The following is a 24,077-nucleotide window of genomic DNA, read 5'->3' as shown; positions in this document are numbered from 1 at the left end:
TAAACAGAATAAACCTGTGAGGGCACATTACATACAGGATTGGATTAAGTTTTTACCAAGCCAGTAAGTATTTGCTTAGGTCTGTGAAGACGTTGTAGACTCTCATCAGTAGATCTACACTACATGCTGAAGTGATGTGGGTTTCAAATATACTCTTCTTTTTAACCCAAATCAGACCAGATCTTCTTTTCAGCAGTCTTACAAACCTCCTTGAGCACAACTAAGCAACCTGCTGCACAGACAAGGGAATGAACATTTAGGGCAGAGGACAGGGTGGAGAGGCAGGAATTTTGTGGGACATTTTTGCCAACCAAGAAGACACTGTGGACTACACCATAGTCTGTCACACAGCTCACAGCACCCTTCCAACACCTTTCTTATTGGCAGTAACACAGAAATACTAGCATAATACTGCCCAGATCACAAATGGATGTTTTAGGAGAGGTATGTAAATGTTTTCCAGATGAGATGTAAGATACTTCAAAATGACTGCAACAGCGAGGAAGCTCCAAGTCGGCTCACCACACTGATTCCACTTCAGCCACTTCACATAATGACCGTAAATGTAATAGGGACCGCCAAGAGTACAGACCCCTTGTCCTGCAAAATAGTAAATAAAAAGATTAGGTAAGAAAAATTTACATATTAAAATGGTTTCTAAAAAAAAGAAAGATCAGAGGCAACTCTCAGCTACAAGTGCTGCCATGGATGACGTGGTAGCCATGGCCCCAGGGACCTGCCCTGCTCACTGGCTGGGGTGGTGGGATCTTTGGCTGTGAGACCCTGCCTGCCCCAGGGGAGCCCCTGCCACTCCAATCCCCAGCCTCACTGTGTCCTGAAATTTACTTTTCTCAAGGAAGGGGTTGGGGACAGTAGGAAGAGCTATTTTTCCACTTTTTTATTCCCTGCTAATGGTTGTTTGTCTCTGAACATACCCATTTGTTTGCCAAGTACTCTTCCTTGCTCCCTCAGCTCTTTTTTTTATAGAAAATAGTAGGAAGAAAGAAATAAAGATCATTTTTCATGCCAAAGCTCATTAAGCGAATTTGGTTCGGCTCCCAAAAAAAAGAGAAAAAGAAAGTAAAAAAGTAACTCAGGAGCCGATTTCTCCCCATACTTCAGTAGCATCCTTAATGAGCTGACCTGTGAGAAATTATTCTTGCCTACCTTTTGGTTGCCTTAGTAAAGAGTTCGCAGCAATGTCTCACCTCAGCATTGTTTTATGTCTTGGCTCAGCTCTACAGCAGCACAACAAAACCTTTACTATGTTCTTACCAGTGCAGGCACTTTTACACTAAGGGACATGATGCTATCCTTCCACCAACACATGTGAAAACAAGGTTGGTGCAAAAGATACTCAGAGGTGGTATTCTGAGATTAGAGGCCCATTAAGGAATTTTGAAGTGACTGGTGTTGCACAGCTGTGAAAGGAATGAGACACAATACACAACTTTAGTAATAAACAGGTCCAAATAGATAAGGTTTAATGATATCATGTAGTCAATGCGATGATTCACTGGTTACTCTGTAGGACATTGGCTGTTACAAGCCCTCCTCAGGGTTCTTTTCTTTCTGCAGCTTGCTTTTATATTATTTAAAGCTTTGTGCTCAGCCTTTTTCAGCCTGAGCAGATTACAGCCAGCTTTTTCTCAACTCCTTCCAACAAAGAGCTCTGTATTACCAGTACAGGTAATATCCTTGTACAACCACATTTTCCCTGTCCTCACCCATAGCCAAACACCAAGGCTGGCATGGCTGTATGCAAAGGACAGGATGGAGGGGAAGAAAATAACAGAAAACTTCTTTTATAAAGGCAGCTTCTGAAAAGTAAGCAGCTTAATCTGTCTGCCTCAGTCTCCTAAGGAGTAGCTCCCTTTAACAGCTAGTAAATCTCTGATCTGGGACTCAGCTGCTCCTCGCATAAAAATGGCATATGCCGTTGAACCTTCAGATGCCTCAGCACCTAAAGATATTTTAAACTCAAAAGCACCCACAAAAAGTCACGTCCAGATGGTGTAAGACTTAAATATAGTTTCTCTCTCTCCCTAGGACTTGATTATCTCCTATCTTGCTCTTTATATTGCTTGTAGTGCTTGTACCTTCTAATTTATATCTCTGTAAAGCATTGCCATTTTGGTAAGGTGACACTATACACAAACCTATAAGTGGCTGCATGGGATATAAAGTAGGAGAAGATTAGGTCTGTGGTTCCAATCTGTCCTGCAGAAGGAAAAAGCAATCTAGAGAGAAAAGGAGAATAGGAATTACCAGCTGCCTAGGACAGCAGAAGACAAACAGAACTATTACTCTACCATCAGTCAAGGAACCAGAAAAAAAAAAAAATCTGTAGTGAACTCAGACACTTCATCTAGGATTGCTTTTCTCAGATCCCAGAATGTAGGTATGTCATGAAAGAAAGTCCATAAAAATGTTTTCAAGAGCTTTTACTGAAAGCATATGAACCAATGTAATCTTGTTACCTTCAACAGAGTGCTCAGTCACTCCACCAAACAACAGTGATCTGTTTCATAGCACGTTTACCTGGCACTTATCAGTATTTACCGATGGACAGCAAGCAGGGCAGTATCTATAACAATATAGCTGAAACTCCAGGCACTTGCCTCATGCACCTGAAAACCTGGCAGGGAGCTAATTTCTTATCTAAACGCAAGAGAGAATACTCCCCTTGCATCTCTCACGCTGCAACAGGAGCACTGAAGTGATTAACGCTTCCGAATCAGGAAGCCGGGCTGCCAACAGCTGTTTCTGCTGCCTGTGTGAGAGGGCAGGAAAGTGTCCCTTTGCTGTCCTTTGCCTCCTGGGGAACATGACAGCCTCCCCATAAGACCACAGCTGCTGGAAAAAGTTCAGTCTGTGACTCTGTAATGTGTCTAATCCGTCTTTTTTATCAATATGTGTACTAAAATGATGCAGCAGTAGGTATTTATAATGCTTGTGCATAGTTCAGATGTACATATGCAGATTATAATATAATCATACAAACCAATGATAGTCAAACTTTCTACACGCAGATAAGCAAACGGGGCTGACTCAAAGTACTACAACTATGACCCCTTCGCAAGCCATTTACCTCCAGATACTTTTTTGTTTCCCATTAGATCTGTCCCCCATGACCAATTATACAGACATTTTAATTCTCTGAAGTATGATAAACACATAAATCCCAACACTCCTTTTGAAGGATTTAGATAGAAATAAAAGGAGAAAAAAAAAAAACAAAACTTGCACAATGTTCTAACTGTCAGCTTGTGCAAAATGCAAGTTTTGAAGCCATCCTGTGAGAAATGCTGAGAATAACAAAACCTGATTCAGCTGCGTTCATAAATCTGTTGATTACTGGGAAACATTAACACTTAATGCATGTTACACTGTCCAGAGGCTGCTCTTTATTGTGGCTTAAAGAAAAGCATTGGACATCTCCAGGATGCTCTACACATCGTTACAGAAGCTTTTTAACAGCTGAAGAGCTACTTTGTCCAAAAGGGGAGCATCAGACAGCCGTGAAAGTTGCAGACACATTTAGAAAACCAAAGTACTGAAAAGGAACAATGCCAGTTATAAGATGGTGTGACCTGAGCAATGTAATCTGGTGAACAGCTTTAATCAGCCTGCCAGAAAAATCCAGAAATGGAAGGCAGAAGCTAGTAATGGACAGGAATGGGTTAAAAGAGCTCAGCACTAACTCTGCTTGAATGGAAATCAATGCCTTCCAGAGGAACAAAGCAGGATAGTTTTTCTTTTTTTAAAAAAATAAAAACAACAGTACCTGTAGTCCTTTCTTATTTATTACCTCTTTTCCTAAAGTAATTTTTTTCATAGGATGTGAAATGAGCACTGCATTATCCCAAGGATCTAGATTTCTGTTGCTTTTACACTGAAAAACAGGCAAACAGAAATATTTCAGTTGATAAAAATGCTAGTACAGGGCTGATCTTCTTTCTGTCTCTGTATAGACGGTGCCCAGTTTGGAGCGCAGCTCACTTCATATGACTCTGCTAGGAACGGAAATGTAACATACGGAGCTGTTTGTAGAATCAGCGTTGAAATGTAGTCAAGCAGCTTCTGTAATTTTAAATCCATTCTGACCCAGCAGAGTTATTCCCTATCTATAATTAAGTCTACTGTAACTGTAATAGGAGCCACATCTGAGGTTGGAGAAGTGCCACTTTAGCAAAAAAGAACATGATAAAAAACAGCTCATCAAAAGTGGTAAATATTCAAAGATATTAACTTTTGAAAAAGAAACTGTAAACAAGTCATTTAAGCTGTCAAAGTAATAATTTTCCTTATTTTCACATTACTGTGTTCATAAAAAGACCATCTTCTAAGCAAAATAATATATTCTATAATTTGCATTTAACATTGCACCTGAAATAATTTCTACCCATTGCAGCTTTTTTAGTTCTGCTCCACATAATGCACCTCTGGGATTCTCAGGCTGTCAGGTATTTTATATTACGTGCTTATAGCAAAAAAGAAAAAACATTACTCCATTCCTATGTAAATAGTGGGTCTTGGCATGTTAATGCAGTCAAAGGAATCTGGTATGCGAAATAAAGAAATGAAAACAGCTACAGCAGGTCAATAAGGAACAAACAATATAGGAAACAAAATAAGCAAACATAAGTGATGAATTTTGAATAAAAAGAAAAGTTCTGGTTGACTTAAAACTTACAAAGTATGGTCACCTCGTTGATTGCCAAAGCTGTCTGCCAGTGTACAGAACAGTTCAGCGTAACTTATAGATTGGAAAAAAACAAGTTACACATCAGGGCCAGTTTCAGGTAGACAAATGTCACTGCCAGTGAGGAAGGGGTTAGTACGAAAAAAGGAACCTGTGCAGTGGCTGAGGTTACAGCCCAAGGTATCCACGTCCAAAGGCTTTCTGCTGTGGATCTGCTCTCTTCCACATATGATGGAAATGTAGACATGGTCCCATGCCCATTTACACAGGGGTGGCATAGACCCATGAGAATGTAGTTCTGCACCAATTCAAAAATATAAACAAGTGTGATTGTATAAATATGACAGGTTAGTTTTCCCAAACCAGAAATATTGTATTACTGCAGGTAAAAAAGCCAACCACTGAGATACAGAAAGTCAATTGTAGGCTTAACAAACTAAAACTACTCCTCTCAAAATTCACTCGATATCTCTGCTTAAAAAAAGTTTCAGCCTTTAGAAAACATGATGTAAACAAAACAAACAAACAAACAAAAAGATATTCAGATCTACTCCAAGCTTTGAGCTAACTTTATTTTTTTAATTAACTGAATGAAAAACTAGTTCTTTTCCCCATACAATTAAAAACCCCTACTATATAGAATTAACACATGCCTAGACATATCTAGCTCTCTTTTCTTCTAAAGCACAACATTTTACCTTTTCACACACTCAGTATTGCTTTTGACAAATTATTTCTATTTTTAGATTAAATAATTACAGAACTTCTTTTTTTTGGTCCAAAATGAAGATACCATTAAAAAGTAATTACAGGATATATCCTCCCCATTCATGTTTCACTGTTAAAGATGTGTCACCCTATTTACGTATATTTTTTCTGCATTAGAGACTGAATAGTAAAATTTAAACAACAAGATGAAATGCTAATTCCATTTTTTCCCTCTTCCCAAGGGAGTTATTTTAAGATTATACATAGAACTTTCATTTTTAAGTATTGCTGTTCTACTCATTGGGAGTCTGCAAACAATATAAATATATCTTGTAGAGGCACCAGCTGTAAGTATTGGGGACAACAATATCTCTGTTACCAAGAAATAGCTCAAAGACCTAAAAAGCGTCCTGACTTGAGAATTTAGCTACTTATAATGAATAAATTAAATGCCTGGAACCACAACAAGGTTAACATTTGCTAAAGTGTATTTTGGTGTTGATTGTTTGTGTGTTTGTGGTTTTTTGGTTTGGTTTGGTTTTTTTGTTTGTTTGTTTTTGATTTTGTTTCCTGAATGAAGGACTTTATCTTCGCAAATAATCAGAATCTGAATTCACATCCTGATGGATTATTCATTAGTCTATTATCAACTAACTTGAAGGACAGAAACACAAGACCTTAACTGAGGAGGAAATGATTAGAAGAGTTAACATGCTTTTGAGAAAGCTGAGCAAGATTTAAGATAACAAAATGATTGTTCTAGCTTTCCTGTTCCATATCTTTACCAGTGTAAATGGCAACTATAAAACTCGGGAATTACTTCATCCTATCTGAATTAGAAAACTATTTAATTCTAAGCCCGCGACATGAGTAATTGTGTAATCAGATGAAAACATTTCTGCAGAGCTTTTGCTCCAATTAAAAACATCTGCAGAGAGCTGCATTACCTGTGGCTTTCGCGACTTTACAGCATTGTGTCTTGTGCACATCTTGGTTAAAATGCCAGTCTTAGCCTTTCTGGAGAGTTTTTCAACATATTTTCTACACTGGTCAAAACTTTTTAAAAATAATCATACACCATCCAGGGCAAATATATAAGTAAACAACGTTCCATCAGTGGGCACCATAGAGCAAAAGGTTTTTTTAGCTTTTCAAAGAGATTCAGGAGACCTGAGAGTTAAGTCAAAGGAAGTGCTGAGAGTTAAGGCAAAGCACAAGCTTCAGTGATCCATCTGATTTGTGGGAACTGTTACTGCCTACCAAGTCACTATAATCTCATGGAATTGTGGCCACTAGTCCTGGAAGTCATCCTGTGCTTCTGGAAGGTGATAACAAGCTGTTGCTGAAAATAAGTGTGATTTTGAGAGCATCCTTGAAAATGCCAAACACTTTGTTCAGCCTGAAAGATAAAAGTAATTAAAGGCACCTAAAGGTACGAAAAGGCAAAGTGATCTGTGATCTGAGAAATGTTCACGGGACAGAGGGCACATACACAATCTAAGGAGTCAGTTGTGGAAGTAAAAAGATTTGAACATCCTAGTGGGAAGCTGAAAGGCACTCAGAGCTTTCAGGGGATGCAAGGGATGGATGTCACAATATGGCTGTCAAATTGCCCGAGGAGCTGTGTGCTTCTCAGCAGTCTGTGTAACCTCAGTTAGTCAACGGGGCTGACAAAGGGTTGCAAGCTGTATTGGATCACTTTCACAAATTCACTAAGACAAGACTTGTCCAGAAAGGTCCATGATGACATGGTCAATATTTTTTCTCTTTGCTGTAACGAAGAATCATTTTTGGCTCTGTTCATCATAAGTGATGTTAATGACACTGGAAGTTCTTCACTGACTCCAGAAGACCCAAATTTGATTCTGTGTTTGCTTCTGAAGCCTGTTATTAACTTTAGATGGGAGAAGGTAATTTTTTGAGTGATGCTAAGTATCTGCAAAATCATAGATGTATGCATGAAGAAGAGTTTTGAAAAGATATTTTCCATGAGAGTGATGGATGTGCCCAGGAAATACCTGTGTATGATTGCATCTTGAGTATTTTCCAAAGCATATACCTTGTATGAATGCTTAAAGGTCAGCTACTAATCAGCTTGTCATTTATTTTCTGAAACAATTTTCTCCATCAACTTTCAACCACATTTGCTCTCAAAAAGTAAGGAGCAGAGAGAGGGCACAGAGCATCTAAGAATGTCCACTCATGTCAATGTGTGCATTATTGTCCCAAGAGCAAATACCCTCTGTACTGGTTATATACTGACTAACAGGCATGCTTTTTTGGCACGTTTGCTAGAACATGGGTACAGTTTTCAAAACCATCAAAAATACTTAGAAACTGGGAAACTTGGGCTCCTTAATATCAGTTACTTCTGAAGACAAAATGTAGAGGCCTCTATCTTTACTACAGATTTCAGTGAAGGGTAGAGATACTTGAATTATCTCAGAGCAGATTAACTGAGCCACGGCTACAAAGAACAGTGTCTGGCAGCGTGGACATTATATAGTTAGTTTTCCATTGGGTGGCTCCACTGGGTTTGAGGTACGCTAACATATTATATCCTGAAGGAAAAGCAGAAGAATACAGACTTTTGAAACAGTTCTAGGCAGTGCTAGAGCTCCTAGCAGCATTAAATGAAATCTTGTTCAAGGCCTGTCTTTTTCCTCTTGTATTTTTCCAGCTATTGAATTTGCCTTTGTTCTCTTGTGACTCTGAACTGTGATTTGGCAAAGTGAGATGGGCAAAGTGAAGGTATTTTTCAAACTCATACTAGATGTTGGACAAAATGCCAACTGACTGGAGATTCAGCTGTCATGGCATATATAAAAGTGACCTCTACTTTATATATGGTTATCTTTGTAATACTTTTTGAGTTTCAGTTGAAAACACAGCAAAGAACAAATGAATGCATCCTGCCTTTTTTTTTTTTGGTCCCCTATCTCGTCTGGTTTTGTTTCCTGGCTTGCGGCAGTTCTGTAAAGGTACATGAGTTTGCAGTTTGTCTAAGCGTGCTGGAAAGAACAAGTTGACTGCAAAGAATAAATGAAATACTGAAAGTGCAAGTGAGCAAACTACTTTTCTGGCACTGTAGGATGGCAAATTTAAAAAAAAAAAAAGTTTTCCTTGAAGCCTCAAAAATGCCAAGGTATTCTGCAGTTCCTATTCATTGGAATAGCAATGTCTGACAAGCCATGCCCCTATATTTTTGCAAATAGTGAAAATCAGCTTTTTCGCATTAAAATTATTACTGAATACCGAAACTGTATTTTTCCATCCAAGAAAGCATACACAGCCTAGAATGATTTAGCCCAGCTTAAATGCACCCAACACCTCCATGTTCAGTGTGATCAGTTCCCAATTATGGTAATAATAATCATCCGTGAATTCATATTAGAAGCAATAAAACATGTCCAGCACTGAAAACTTTGGTGGGATTTTTTTTCTCCAATATTACCTATAGATGATTTAACCATCTTAACAACTGCTTTCTGACCATTTTCCCTGGCACCACATTGATTTTAGAATGTCATGTTTCTTTACTTGGTGTCAGTATCCTGAACATCAGGATATTTTATCCTAGTTACAAAAGAAATAACTTTTGCCAGCCTGGATCTAGTTTCATGTCATAAATCTCTTCAAGCAGGAAAGCCTCAGCAAAAATACCTTTGTCATGTTGTCTTGCATCACCCCCTTTGGAGGCTCGGTCGGGCTGGCAGCTGTGACATTGCCACCTATTCCCCACTCTGCTGTGTTTCACGTGATGCATCTGGGTTTTGTTTATTTCTGTTTGTTTGGGGTTTTTTGTTTATTTGGTTTTTTGTTTGTTTGTTTCAACATCGCATAACAAAAATATTTTAATGCTGTCTTTTGAAAAAGTGTGTAACTTGTAGAATTAGATTTCTTCCACTTAGTGGAACTGCTATATCTGTGTGCTCCTATTGCCATCAGGTTATCAGTAACCAGAAGCTGTTTATTCAGTTATTTCTTTACCTTGTTCTTCCTTTTACTTTTTTGGGATATGAATAGTAGGGAAAAAGACATGGGGACTGAGAGCCTTGGTCTGTGCCATAGGGTGTGACTGTTCTGTCCCAAATGTGAGTCAGAGCAGTCTCAGGTTCTGATTTCCTCGATCACTATGAAATAAATTGTGGGTATACATGGTCCACCCTTAAACATGCGCTCCATGTCCATACTGCATTTCTATAGAGGTCACCTGCACCCAAAGAAGGGAAGGAGCTTCAGAAAGTGATTTTACCCCCTTTAAGGCATTTTTGCACTGTGAATATGGGGCAAAGAGGCCCTAATAAAACAAAGAAACAAGCCAACAACTTCATCTACAAGACTTTGCAGGACCTATATTGTGCAAGTGTATTTCTAAGAGTTTATTCAACAACACCAACTATACAATGTGCTGCTGAAGTGCATTACAAATATATCAAAATCTAAAATTAATGTGTTTAGCATTAGGGTATCTGTTGAATTTTAAGAGTAGGAAGTTTTTAATTTCTTAAAAAATATTTGCTAATAAATATATTTAGATGACCAGAGAATTTCATAACCACAATAGACTAAAAAATTTATCCCAGAAAAATAATCAAACACTTTATCACCAGTTAGTTAGATTGTAGGGAAAGACAGATCAAAAATAGATTTAAAAAATCAAATGTTTTCTGTTTCTCACTATGTTCAAAAATGACAATTTAAATATTTTCAAATTTTGCCTCCTTCATCTGCATGTCTCTCCCTGTATTTGGCCACAGAGTGTAACTGATTTAATGATGTATCCTGCTTCACTTCCATCTTTTCCATTCTTTTAGCCTCCTATGATTAAAATCTTTGAGAGCTAGAAAATGAAAAGATATGCTGTAAAATTTTAACCATTTTACTTAAAAACAAAACAAAACAAACACACCTGAAAACGTTAAGGATGCATAATTTTGTTTTGACATTTCAGGTTACGATAGAAGAATATTTCAACAAAGGGAGAATGTTTTGATGGGAAAATCTTTCAAGTGAAAAATCCAGTCAACAGCGCTCATGTTTATGCTATTGAAGTTTCTCTAGGTCTCGTTTGTGAAGTCCCTCAACGACAAATCACTGGAGGTTGGGAAAATATATTGGAGAGTTCATGTTTATATGGAATTTAATGTCTTTCTTCAGCAACCTGTGTTGGCTGCCATGAGAGAGAAAATGCTGGACTAGGCAGACTTTTGCTTCAGTGCCATAACAAGACTTTGGCACTTTTTCTGGTACTGAAGTTCTTTCCAGTTTATATTCAGGAATAATAAACTTAACGGGGCAGACCTCAAACCACTTATGACATCCAACTGATAATTATAACAGACTTTATAATGTAAAATGCATGTAATAGTGATAAAGGATACTACAATAGTTCAGTAAGCCACATAGCTTTAGCTTTCAATGGCTAGCTGGTGATGACACACATCATGCTACATTATTACACTAAATCCTTAAAACTAGCATATTTTTAAACATAGACATAGAAAGCTGAGGTATTTTGATCCTGGCATTAATTCTATTAGAGAGTGCCGGAATAGACTCCTCTTCTGCACACAATTGCAGAGGATCTTGTGATTCTTGGCCACAATGTCACAGCAACAGAGAAAGGAAAAGTTAAAGACAGACATTCCTTTCAAAACACTCAATCACTCCATTAACTCCTTTTGCTTTACTGTCTCCCATCCCAGCAGACTTATAGATAGATAGTGAAATTCTAAGGCATACAAAGATTGCACCTGAGAGGTTCTTGTATTGAAGCAAGAGTGAGAAATTGCACAAAACTCATAATTGTTGACATCCATGAACTCAGGGAAAGAGATTATCAAAGCTTCAAGAAGCAGTCAGGAGAAGTCAAAGATTTGCCTTTCATACATAGATTCACATACACCCACCTGCCACTGTGGTCATTGAGACTCTTTTCAAGCATGGCAGAAATATAAGTATGTATTAGAGTCATGTCTTCACGAGTTTATTCAACTGATTACAGCACAGGTAACCTACTGTGAATTCTGAAGTACTTTCTTTCAGTGGATATGGTAAGTTACCACTAATATAGTATAATAAGGAGACAGTTCTGTAGTGCAGGCAAGCTTTTTTTTTTTTTATACCAAGCATGCATTTTTCTTTTCTACATTTTAGCCCACCATCTTGTAGTACTATAACCAACTACCTTCTTCACTCAGACTGCAAAGTCTGCTTTCAGACAGCAGTATCTTCTGTGGCTTTTGGCTTGGGCAAGCCATACCTTTTAAAAGGTAATTTAGTATTTCTATATAACTCAGTATATATCTAGTCACCAAATCACCTTTACTGCTCTTTTCTTCCTCTCTTCTTTCTTTCTTGTCATTTTTTGTAGTCATAGGATGCCAGAACGGAATGCAGTATTTCAGGTGTAGTCACCATGCTAACAGGGAGGAAAAGTATCATCTTCCTCCTTTGCTGACAGAATGTGTGATCCCCACAAAAAAATCACTGTCCTCCTTGTTCCTCCCACCTGCTTCCCATTCCTAAATACACATTCCTTTCAAAACACCTGGGATGTGGTAACCCAGAAAAATGCCAAGACTTGAGATAAAGCAGGAGAAGGCTGGGAAGGCAAAGCAAAAGAGGGAGAGTTCAGTAGAGGAGGGCTGTATGAACCTACATGTGTCACGGTGGTCAAAGGCAGGTAACAAAGGAGCAGTGATCATGGAGGAAAAATAAGGAGGCTTTTTGATTTTGTGTATTCAATCATACTTGTAAAAAAGTGGAGGCAAATCCTAACCAGGCAGCAAGGCTGCATTTTACGTCTGCTTTGTCAGATCGTAAACAACAGCACAATGTGTAAGCCAGTGAAGAATCAAACCCCATATGTTCTCAAATCTGCTGAGCCCTTTATATGCTTTTTTTTCTTTTAAATTTTTAAATCAAATTAAACTCTTTCCTATGAAGGCTTTCAGTTTCAACAGATGAATGTGTTTTCATGAAAAAGGCTTTACATGGAAACACTCCCAAGTTGCAGGCCTCAGCGGCCATGGCTCCTGCAGGCCCGTATGCTGACGCCAGCCATTCTTACCGGCGGGGAAGCGGGGCGAACCGGGGAACACCCGCGGCATGGCACAGCCTGCACAGGGCGAAACGAGTGGGACTGTCGTCTGAAGTGTGAGGAACACATTGGCCCAGATTCCCTGCAGATCTGGGATTCTGCTTTTCAAAGCCAGAAGGGAAAACAACGTGTTTCAGCTCTCCCTTCCTTCACCCATAGCTAAGCAACTGCCCTAACATATGCCATTTTTTAGAAGATCCCTAGATACCCGTAGCAGATGTCAGCTGGAACACAGCACCTCCATCCAACCAGCAGCCTTCCCCAAATACTATAACTAAGACAAAATTGCAAGTTGGCCCAGAAAACAGGATTTTGAGTTCAGTGTCTGCTGATAGGGCCCCAGTGCAGCAAAGCACTATGGCAGAGAGCAACACTAACCCATCAGATAATCTGCTCTGCCAACTTCCCAGCATTGCCAGCAGATTTCTAGATTGCTGCTCCTTTGAAGGACATCCCAGGTGGACACAAACAATATACAGGTTTGCCAGCTGAAGCCTGTTCACGTGAGCCACCCTGCAGTGAGAATCGGAGGAATACAGAGGAATCAGAAGGCAGGTCCTTCAAAAAGGACTAAAATCAGGCAGCGTATTCTGCAGAGGGAAGAGTTTTACTGACTGCCGTGATTTACTCTGAGTAGAATTTACAGGGAACTTAGTCTAGGTCATAGAACTAAACCTTAAATTGTTAAAATTAAACTAATGAAAAAAATACCATTTTAAAACTCATATAGCAATCTGTCAAGGGTAGCTTGAAAGTAAAAGACGTGTATCGTTCCTGAGCAAGGAAAGAATAAAAGCAGGATTGAAAGTGTAGCCTGACCTGTTTAAGCATGTCAAATTCTCAGTTACATTCTGACGAACTTGTAAGCAGTTATTCAACTTGGCTCCTGTTGCAGAGGCTCTACGAGTCAGAGCATGCAGAGTTGGAGCGCAGACAGAGGGACACGCACACAACGGCGGCACCTGGATACAGCAGGTCCCTCTGCCCAAGTCATTTTTCCCACTGTATTATTGACCCCAGCACCATTAGCCAGCTTCGCTGGAAAAAAGTCACTATTGTTTCCTTCCTTTTTGAGTAACAGGTTTTAACAAAAACTGCTACTGGGGGTAGAGGTGGATGTTTTGGAAACAAAGTGAGCAGATAAAGAGTCTGTCTTTACAGTTTCACCAGTTTTCAGTGTTGCTTATGTTCAGCTGGGGGCACTTTGTCATCCCTTCAATCTCCACCTAAGGCATGTAGGAGCCCCCAGAATTTACGACAGTGCATTATTATGCATACCCAGTTAACATATTTTCAAAGACTCCCAAAAAAGGTTACTTTTAATTGAAAACATTTTCTGTTAGTACTGGAAAAGTTTAATATTTCCCATCGTATTAAAAAAATCAACATCCTTTGTATAAGACTGACTTTTGATATTTCAGTATAAAAATGGATAGCATATAACAAAACGCAAACATGGTCTTATTTTGTATAGTGATTAATGGCTGCATGATTTCCACAGACAATCATAGGATTTATCCTGCGTTCATCATATAGACAGTGAAAACCAGAACGGACCAGCAGATCATTCGACAGGGTGTTTCTGTGTCTAAAATAAAGTGCTGAGTTTAAAAAAAACCCAACCAAACAAAAAAACCCCACAACTTGAAGATTGTCTTCCATATTGTTTAAATTTATATAACAATTAATAAATATATAGATAAATTTAAGTGCACCTACAAGTCGGAACACGAATGTTTATGGGTATGAGTATGTGAATGATGAATAAAACATTCAAACAAGTATTCAAGGCAGCATTTAGTTGCCTAAGTATTTTTATGGCACCATTTTAATAATTTTGATGGTGTTTCTTCAAATGAAGCCAAGTCCTGAGGGAAACAGAAGGTGTCGTTTGAAGGACCTGCTGGATCTCTCCATGTGAGGAAGCAGATGGAACTTGCAGCTTGTTCTTCCACTTTTGTTGGAAGATATTTTTGGTGAAAGAAGAAGAATTCTGGTCTCTGAGCTACTGCTCACTTGGTGTATAATATTTAGTACATCATAAATACCTTTCAAGGCCCCTTCCTATGAAGTGCTGAATATCTTCATGCAATGTTGAGACAATGCAGGAAGATTTCACAGAAGAAACATGAATTTCCCTGTCAGTATTAAAAGAAAAAAAAAAAAAGATAGCTATTGCACAGTGTCCTAATCCACAGTACTCAAACTCCTTGGACATCAGCTGGAGTCAGGCCACTCAGAACCCATAAAAGGCATCCAGCATTGCTTAGTATCTGGCCAAGGGGCTTTGTGAAGATTGGATTCATGTTAATTAACTTAATTAACAGCCTTAAATTTCAGTGTCTAAAATAATCTTCCAGGTTTTCCTAAGGACAGTGGAGTGCCATTAGCACTCACAAGTGCTCCTTTATTCCTTGCTAAGGTGAGAGCCTTAAAAGGGGTATAGCGACTCCAAAAATGTCAAGCAGTATAATTATCAAGGTCGTCCCTATGAAACTCCACATTTTTTTAGGTAGGTCTCACATTTTCACTTTGGAGGAGCTGAAATACTGGGGTACTGATTTTCAAAAGCAAGCAGTTCTCATCACTGTGACATGAGACAAGCTTTTATCTTCTGGAGGAGAACAGTCAAAAGTTTCCTTCATGATTTCAAATGACCAGCACATCATGCAGCCTCAGCCTGGAGCAGCAGAACCATCGAGAGACTGATTGATCCACTCCCCGCTATATGTGAGCTCCTCAGTCAACCCATAGAAATATCAGCCACAGGAACAGTTACTGTATGGTAAATTCTCGTCCAGTTTGAGTCCTTTAGCCAAGACAATATATTTTCAAATATTATATTTTAACTCAGTCAGAAGTTTTGTGCAAACTTTATGCAAAAAAACTATGAGGTGAGATTCTATGGGCTGTGCAATGCGAATTCACAAATCGATCAATTGTAATAGCCAAAACTGACCTGAAAATAGATGAGGTTTCTTTGTTTGTTTTTTCTTCCTTTTTCTAGTACACACTACAAACACATCCGGGAAATCCACTCAGTGTAAGTGTATTCACCAGAAAGTGCTGCTTCCTTTTTGGAGTATGCCTCTGAGAAAAGTTGTTTTATTTAAAGAGGAAGACAAGACAGCAGATTATCAAGTGTTTTTCTACCTCCTGCAAGTTTAAGCAGGCTTACCAGGTGAAATTTACTACAGGAATAATGGGAAGCAATAGCACCTGTTGGGGAACACTCCACAAACATGGAACAAAACCATGTTCCCTGCCGAAAGAGCTAACCTGCTGTGCAGGGTAGGGGGCACAGACCCACCTGGACAGTCACCAAGAGCCAGGAGCTACTAGGACATCTTTGGCCAACGTGATGAGCAGATCAGTGTAATTGCTCTTTAATTGTATTATTTCATTTTTGTTTCCTTTTACCTTTTCAAATAATTTTAATAGATTAAGGGAACATGTCTCTCTCTTATAAAATGTGGGATATCTTTACCTATCTACTTTTCCAAGGATTACACTAAGCCAGGGATGTGGATCTGGAATGCAAATACCTTTTAACAAACTAAAAACTCCTGCAGTGTAGTGTCACTGTTTTTCTAACTCAACATCAAAGCAGTAACTTCCCAAAGTTCTGGAACTGCTTGTGAGTCCAAGATCTTATTTGTATCACCATTACTTCAGTCACTCCATACTTTCTTTTCCCCATAATCTTCATCTAAAGAGCATGCTGGTCTATCAGCTGAGAAGCCCCTGCCTGCCACCTCAATCCCAAACTTTTCTGCACCGTAATACCACTATCAGGCCAGAGAGGGGAGAACGATCCTACAGAAATCAGTGTTTCAGCTCATTATTCCCCAGATTCTGTGGCTGATTTTCTCTAGACTTCATATTGGATTAATCTGCTCATTTCCCCTATAACTTTTGACAGCTCTAATATTTTTGCTGACTTTACCAAAAAAAGGAATTGAGTTGATCAGGAAAGTAGGAGGAACGTAACTCTGACATATGGAGAGAAGGAAATCTTGTGTAAGCTGTCATTAGAAGGGTAATGAAAGCCCAAAAGAGTAACAGACCCAAAGCACTAAGATTCACATTGTTGAAACTGGTTATTTGAATATACTGGTATGCGTTTTGCGTTAATTAGAAGTTATTTAAGTATGTTAATCACGTCACAGGGACCAGTGGCCCAACATAGGCCCCATAATTTCTCCCACCATTCACCTTTCCCTTAAGTATTCCCTCCACAGAGGAACTCAAGCAAGTTCATCTACAAACCATATTTGTACCACCCGGATTGTTCAGCTACACCTGGGTGGTTCTGGGACAGCCACGGCAACTGAAACCGGTAAATATTTTACATACAGATATTTAGGCTTTTTCCTCACCTTAATAAAGTTTAAACATCAGGCTTAGGCTGTCCATTTATGGCTTTTTTTTTTTTAAAATCATCATTATTATTCTCTATTTGAAGCCCTCTGAAGATCCCGGCGAGTTGGACATTTTTCGCTTTAGTTCTGGAGCTTGTTCAGTGTATTTTGTTGCTGGTGTTACTCCCTCCTCCCCGGAAACGCTTTCTCCGGACAGACGGGGTTGGGGCAGCAGCCGGTTTCGAACCCGCCTCCACGGCACGACCTGCCGGGACCGCGGAGCCCCTCACCTCCTCCCCGGGCCCAGGGCGGGGACCGCGCCGGGCGGTCCCACGGCGTGCCCCCCACCTCCCACTGCCCCCGGAAACTCCTCGGGATTTCCCGATCCCGCCGGCCTGAGCCCACCCATCGGGGAAGCTGCGGAAAACGGCAGCCAAGCTCCGGCGCGACGCCGCCGTCCCCAGCCGCCACGTCGGGGCGAGGCGCAGGTACGGCGCTGCCAAGGCGGGGAGGGCGGCACGGGGCTCAGGCAGCGCCCGCCGGCTCTCCCATCGCGGAGCGCCTCCGCGCCGAGCCAGCCGCCCCCTCTGCCGCGCCGAGGGGAGCGCCACATGGAGCGGCTCCGCTCGGCGGCAAGGTGAGCCTCCGGCAGCACCACCCAGACTGGGGAGGCGAGGGGCGAGCGGAGCAGGCAAGGCCGAGCGTACCCTCCCCACAGTCTCCCGGGCGCGGCCACCCGACGCTGGCGGCTGAGCGTGGGCGCGGGGGCGGCGGGCGGGAGCCGGGCGGGGCGAGGGAGGCGGCGGGGCCGCCCCTCGGGGCAGGCGGGGGCGGTGGCTCCCCCCGGCCGGGGCGGCGGTTGGTTTCTCCTGTCAGCGGAGGCAGGGCCAGGCGCGGCGAGGGTGGGCGCGGAGTTTGCGGCGGGGCTGGGGGCAGTTGGCGGCGGCGGTGGTTCGCTCCGGCGGAATTGGGTCCGACGCGGGAGGTAAGCGACAGGGGCTGATATGGGGTTCGGCGTGGCTCCGCTCGGCTCCGCGGCCGCTTCTGTGGGCGGGAGTTTGCACCGGTCGCGGCGGGGAGCGTAACAGAGAACCCGGGGGCGCCAGGCGAGGAGCTGCAGGACCTGGTGGGAGACGGCGGGTTAGACCCTTCTCTCCTGTCCGTGCTCCGCCAGCGGAGCCGCTGGCCGGGTGGGAAAGGTGGGGGCGTGAGCTGAAAACGGGGAAAAACTTGTTCCTCGGCGAGTTCCCGCGGGCTGCCTCGGGGCCGGGGCTGCCTGACCGAGCCACGTGTCGTGGCCGGGAAAGAGGCGCCGAGCCGGGGGAAGACGGGTGGGCATGGGCAAGGGGATCCGCGCTGCCCTCTCCCTTTTCTCCCCTGTCGCAGGTCTCGCAGCGGGAAGCGGAGCGGAGCTTAGCCAGCCCCGGACGGGAAGCGCCTGCCCCCGGAAAAGGGGCTGCCTGGAGCGAGCAGCGCCCCGGCAGGAGCCGTCCCCCGCCTCGCTGCCCAGAGCCGAAGGCGCCCGGAGGAAAAGTTGCGTGCGGGGCCGGGCCGGGCGCGATGCCGGGGCGCGGCGCGCTCTGCCTGGGGCTGCTGCTGCGCGTCCTGCTGGTCTGCGGCTCGGCGCAGCAGCCCGACAGCTGCCGGGGCCTCTGCGAGTGCTCGGAGCCGGCCAAGACGGTGAAGTGCGTGAACAAGAACCTGACGGCGGTGCCGCCCGACCTGCCGTCCTATGTGCGCACCCTCTTCATCACCGGCAACCGCCTGGGCCGCCTGCCGGCCGGTGCCTTCCCCGCCCAGCGCCTGCCCGACCTCAGCACCCTCAACCTCAGCGGCAACCACCTGGGGGAGGTGGAGGCCGGTGCCCTCTCGGTCCTGCCCGCCCTGCGGCAGCTGGACCTCAGCGGCAATCCCCTGGTCTCCCTCAGCCCGCAGACCTTCGGGGAGGGTGGCAGCCCGCTAGAGGAGCTGACCCTCCGCGGGGCCCTGCGCAATCACACCATCCTCCTCAGCCTGGCCGCCATGCTACAATCCGGGGCCCTGCGCAACCTCAGCCGCCTGGACCTGGCTGACAACGGGCTGGTGGTGCTGCCCACCGGCATGTTCACAGCCCTGCCTGCCCTGCGGCAGCTGGACCTCAGCAACAACTCCCTGGTGGGCCTGCACAATGTCTCCTTCCAGGGGCTGGGCCAGCTGCAGAGCCTCAACCTCAGCAACAACTCCCTGAGCGTGCTGAGGAACAGCACCCTGGCCCAGTTCCGTGGCCTGCCCGCCCTCCGACGCATCAACCTGGGCCGCAACACCTGGGTCTGCGACTGCGCCATCGAGGACCTGGTGGCCTGGCTCAAGGAGAGCGACCAGGTGGAGGGCAAAGAAGCCCTGACCTGCGCTTACCCTGACAAGATGCTGGGCAAAGCCCTGATGAAGATCAACGGCTCGGACCTGAATTGCTTGTTGCCCACAGACCTGCCTTCCCAGCTACAGACTTCGTATGTGTTCCTGGGAATAGTCTTGGCTCTCATCGGGGCCATTTTCCTCCTGGTTTTGTACTTGAACCGAAAAGGAATCAAAAAGTGGATGCACAACATCAGAGATGCCTGTAGGGATCACATGGAGGGTTACCACTACAGATATGAGATCAATGCGGACCCTAGGTTAACAAACCTCAGCTCCAACTCGGATGTCTGACAAAGCGCCATGGATGTGGGGCAGCGCACAGTAGCTATGCATGAAAAGTAGACTTATGCTTTACCCTCGTGCTTGCTTTCCTCAGAGAAATCTCAGACGTGCTTGTAACTTGAGGAGGATATGCCTCCCTGTGATGTCAAGTTGTTTTTTGTTGTAAGAAGCTGGGCAGCTGCGCATGGCGTCAGGCTGTATGTAGGAAACAAGCTGCTACTTCTTTTCCTCCTTACTTGTCTGTACTTGTGGGAAATTTTTTTCAAGATCTCAAAAGAAAAAAAGGATTCTGTCTGGTGCACCGCAGCCACCAGAGTTAAAAAACTTACCCATGCAGACATGATTCAATAAAAGCTGCCTCAGATTTTGGGAAAAAAAATGTTAACGTTCCTCTGTGCCAGTTTTGATCTTGTATATCCAAATTGTGATAACAACGATTCCATTTCATAGACTATCTTGAGATTTAAAAAAACCAAAAACTCCTTTTAACAACTCCTCTGTTACAAAGAAGGAAATCGACTAGTAAGCATGCACAAATACTTTATAGTTTTACATGTTAGAAAACTTCTGATCTCAGTAAGTCTCTTACTATTTTTGTAAAGTTATTTTTGATCACAGTTTACATGAAAAGAGAGGGTTTTTTTGATATAAACTGCATCTAAACTCCATCTGAACTGTTAAATGCAATAAACAGTCTTACAAGAACTGCTGTGTTGAAGTTTGCTGTTTTGGTGAGAAATGTATGGACATCTAAGAACGTGGATAGCTTTATAGTGTCTGAAGTTATAGCCCTGCAATAGTAATCTGAATAAAATTTTATACAAATGTGTAGCTTAAAGACATAAATGTTTGATAAGTTTCTGAAATATGCTAAGAGAATTACACTGATCAACGATGAGAGCAGTTTCACTTGGCACAAAACCCCCAGGCTGCTTTCTCGAAACAACTGCAAAGCATTGAGACAGGTGCTTGGGTCCACCTTGCTGTAAAGATACAAGCTGATAGAGTTTTGATAAGGTCTTCTCTACCAAATTAAAATAAAATAATTCAAATTAACTTGTGGGGTTTGTAAACTAAATAAAGTTTTACCTGAATGGAATTGTTTACTGTAAAAAACTCTATACTTTCCTGAACTAAATTAAATGCAGCTCAGTCATGTAGTCGGTGAGCTTCAGGCTTGTAAATCAATGTAGCACTTATTAAATTAAGTGCTTACTATTTCATTTTAAGCTTTCAGTACTTGTGAAGTTCTGTAGTGATCTACATTGAGTAACTTGATGGAAATTTACATTTATCTTAAAGGTTATAACAGGTACATTTCAGTATTGTATGTTGCTCGTGCTTATTACTTGCTTGGGAATGCCTTTTCTTGTAAATAGATAAAGCATGTGAAGAAAACTTGAAAAATGCATCATTTATTATGCAACTTGATGATATATAAAAAGGTCAGCAAGAACCTTCCGATTGCCGCTGATAGTTAATGCACTTTTTATAATCCTTTTATACATTCTTAATGAAAAAAATACACCACCTGTAAAAGTGTGATGTGAATTGGCATCTATCAGTATATCTGTGAAGCTTTTTCCATGCTCACTGTTACTTGAAGCTCTTGAGCATCTCTAAAATTTTATGAATTACTGGCTAATTCTCTTCATTTTCAAAAGTGACAGTTTTCTCAGAAATAATACGCCTTTGTTAAGAGCTCATAAATATAAAATAGTCCTTAAAGTATCGGAAGAAATATAATCTATTTTGGGCATCAGTATTATTCAAATGCATTTTTCTTTCCTTGTAACTTCAGACAAAGCAAGTAGCACAAGTTGGTTCAGATTTTTTTTTTAATGTAGTTTTGTACATTTGCCCTCAAAAGTAAAAAATGAAATAATATTAAGTACAGTTAATGTTTTGATAAATCAGTGTATTTTACAATTACTGTAAGTAAAGTGATAGCCTATTTCTCCTGCTGTAATTTAAATGTATGAGCAATATCTGATTAACAGCATATGAATTAAGTTTGTGGATCCTTAAAAAGCAGACTGCAGGTCTGAATGTTAGCTGCCCATATTTTAAGAACAGTGCAAAAACCCCAGTGTAAATAACTATTACTGTGCAACTATGCAAACCGTTCATACTTGTCATAAATAAGGCAGTATATGTAAGAAGCTCGAATTTACAATAGCTATGCAGTGTGCTTTGTTGTATTGGTCATTTCAGAGATTATCAACTTACATTTAATTGTACAGTGCCAAGAGGACTAGAGCGTCATCCTTGCTTAAGATGCTCCTGTAATATAATAGATTAAATATGTACAAACTAAGCCATTTCTTGGGCAATTTCTTGGGGTTTGTTAACAGATACTTTAAAGTAACTACAGTAAAAACAATTATGTGTGATGTGTTAATGTAGCAACCATGCATTTATTGAGCTGTGTAAGGATACGCAATGACTTTAATCGCAGTCTCTCACCAATGGACTGAGTATTTGTATAGTGAGCAAGTGTAACTGTTGTACTACACATTCTAAAGATGATTATTTTTGTATCCTAGAAAGTCAATGTAATAGACCTTTATTGGAGACCTGGTGACGGCTACTTTAAAATAATTTTTGCCATTTGCTTACATGTGTATTTATTGGGATGTAACAGTTTAGCCTGTGGCAGTATTGTGTTGGATAACGTTCTCCTACAGTGTTTGACCAACAGTGAATGCTTTGGTGTTTTGTACAATGCATTATTTGATCTTAAATCCGGTTCCATAAACAGTGCTTGAAATTTGTTTTCCTTTTACAAAATAGTTAACAGTGGTACTCAGAGACACTTAAAAAGTAGATCCCAAAGTGCTTCAAAACTTGGTTAAAAATTATACATTTTAAATAACATTAGTTTAAGTGTTCTTCTGAAGCACATTTTATAATCTTACTCTGCTTTGACATCTGAAATTTGAATTGAATACTATTTCCAGAGCAGCTTAATTAGCAAGGCTGCTTTATTCATTCATTCATTCTTCAATAAAAGACGTGCAGCACTAAATGCCTCTAAAATGTGTTTTGTATGCATAAGCCCCCAAAGTTCTGCATGACACAGTTGTCACTGATGTTTCATAGAAAACATCTAGACTAAAGTTTTGGGCAAATCTTCAGGAAAGGCTGTATAGTTAAGAAGCAGAAAAAAAGGGCGGCCTGTCCAAGGTTCAACTGCTTTCTTGAAACTAGTCTTGGTTGTAATAAGCTTAAAATTTTCTTAGAAGACTAGCACAAGGAATTTACGTTGTTTTAATGTATTTTCCTGAAGTATTTTGGAATAGCGCTGTTGCCAGGTAAGAAGCAGAAAATTCCTTGAATCTTTATCTAAGGTAGCTTTGTGTTAGACCATGTGACGTTCTTTTTCTATTTCAGCTAGCCATAATATTACCAATAATTTTGACATCCAAAAGTTTGCACAACTGCCTTAAATATTTTAATTCCAAGTAATTTACCTTTTAAGCAATGGTGACAACCGCCAGTGACATGCCAGCTAGAAAAGCAATCTGTTCAGACCCACATTCAGTTGTTGACTGAGATGTCACTGAAGACAGGCATGGTAGAATATTCAAAATATGACTGCGCTAGGATCCCAACTCTCATTATTCTAGCAGCATTTTCCCTGTGGTATATTCTGCTCTTTATGCATCTGCATAATTTCTTCTTCACCTCATTTTCTCAAATCCATTAGAAGGAGTATCATAAATCTGTACAGGTAGAGAAATGGGTCTGATTTCACCTGTATTTTGAGGTTTAGTGCCTTCATTTCCCTTTGACTTGAAAAAGAGCCTTTATCATAGTGGACAGAATAAAAATTTGATGCACACTTTTTCTTTCTCTTTAGCAGCTGAATGCTCAAGAAGAACCATTCATTCTCAGCATATGATGAAGGAAAATAGCATTTGGTAAGAAAAACATTTCCGTTTCGAGCATCCAAATGAGATTTATATTCTACGAGAGAAAGTTGAAGAGAGAAGCTTTTAAAGGAAACGGGTGTCTCTTTGTAATGGGTCAGCACTAGATGTCACAACGCTAGTGAGCAGAACAATTGCTGATTGATTCTGTCTGATACGTTCTGGTCATGTTTTATGGATACAGCTCTAATTTCTTCCTGTTCCTATAAAGAGAAACATTTTGCTAACGAGTGGAATCACGTCCTATAATATTTGTGGTGCAGGTGTTTCCACTGTGAGATTTTTGTAAGGTATAGTAGAAGACTGAATTTAATTCTGCACTTGCCGATTTAATAACGACTAGATCTCCTAGTCGTGCTCCTAACTTAATGCTCCTTTTTTTGCAAACATGCTGCTGACTACTTGCAAAGACCTTGGCTTGAAATCAAACAATGAAAACCCACCAAGGAAGAGAGAAAGCAAGCCGTTTGGGATGTGTGACATACATTAGGTATTTCCCACATGCCTAAAAAAGAGGCAGGAATCGTGTGGGAGCAGAGAGTCCTTTGCTGGTACAGAAGTGTACTTACTCTGCGAGCTTCCCAAGC

At 41.5% G+C, this 24,077-nt stretch overlaps 1 protein-coding gene across 1 annotated transcript; it reads left to right on the top strand.

Moving 5' to 3' along the window:
- The first annotated feature begins 12,446 nt into the window (after positions 1-12,446).
- On the top strand, positions 12,447-22,586 carry TPBG (trophoblast glycoprotein). Its single transcript, XM_071807282.1, has 5 exons — positions 12,447-12,574; positions 15,526-15,561; positions 16,746-16,857; positions 16,984-17,367; positions 18,266-22,586. The coding sequence occupies exons 1-5, from the start codon at positions 12,447-12,449 to the stop codon at positions 19,565-19,567; spliced, it is 1,962 nt and encodes a 653-aa protein (XP_071663383.1). The 3' UTR covers positions 19,568-22,586.
- The last annotated feature ends 1,491 nt before the right edge of the window (positions 22,587-24,077 follow it).

This window comes from Patagioenas fasciata, chromosome 3 (assembly GCF_037038585.1).
Source record: "Patagioenas fasciata isolate bPatFas1 chromosome 3, bPatFas1.hap1, whole genome shotgun sequence".
NCBI classification, from domain to species: domain Eukaryota; kingdom Metazoa; phylum Chordata; class Aves; order Columbiformes; family Columbidae; genus Patagioenas; species Patagioenas fasciata.
Note: the sequence above shows the minus strand (reverse complement) of the source record. Positions and strands in the feature narration are given on the sequence as shown.

What these genes read in the sequence shown, in the direction of transcription:
- TPBG (XM_071807282.1), top strand. Translation starts at nt 12,447, where the DNA reads ATGGCTCCTGCAGGCCCGTATGCTGACGCCAGCCATTCTTACCGGCGG. An exon ending in GTGGGACTGTCGTCTGAAGT is followed by an intron (nt 12,575 to 15,525) that starts GTGAGGAACACA and finishes TCCTTTTTCTAG; the next exon opens with TACACACTACAAACACATCC. An exon ending in CACGTCGGGGCGAGGCGCAG is followed by an intron (nt 17,368 to 18,265) that starts GTACGGCGCTGC and finishes CCCCTGTCGCAG; the next exon opens with GTCTCGCAGCGGGAAGCGGA.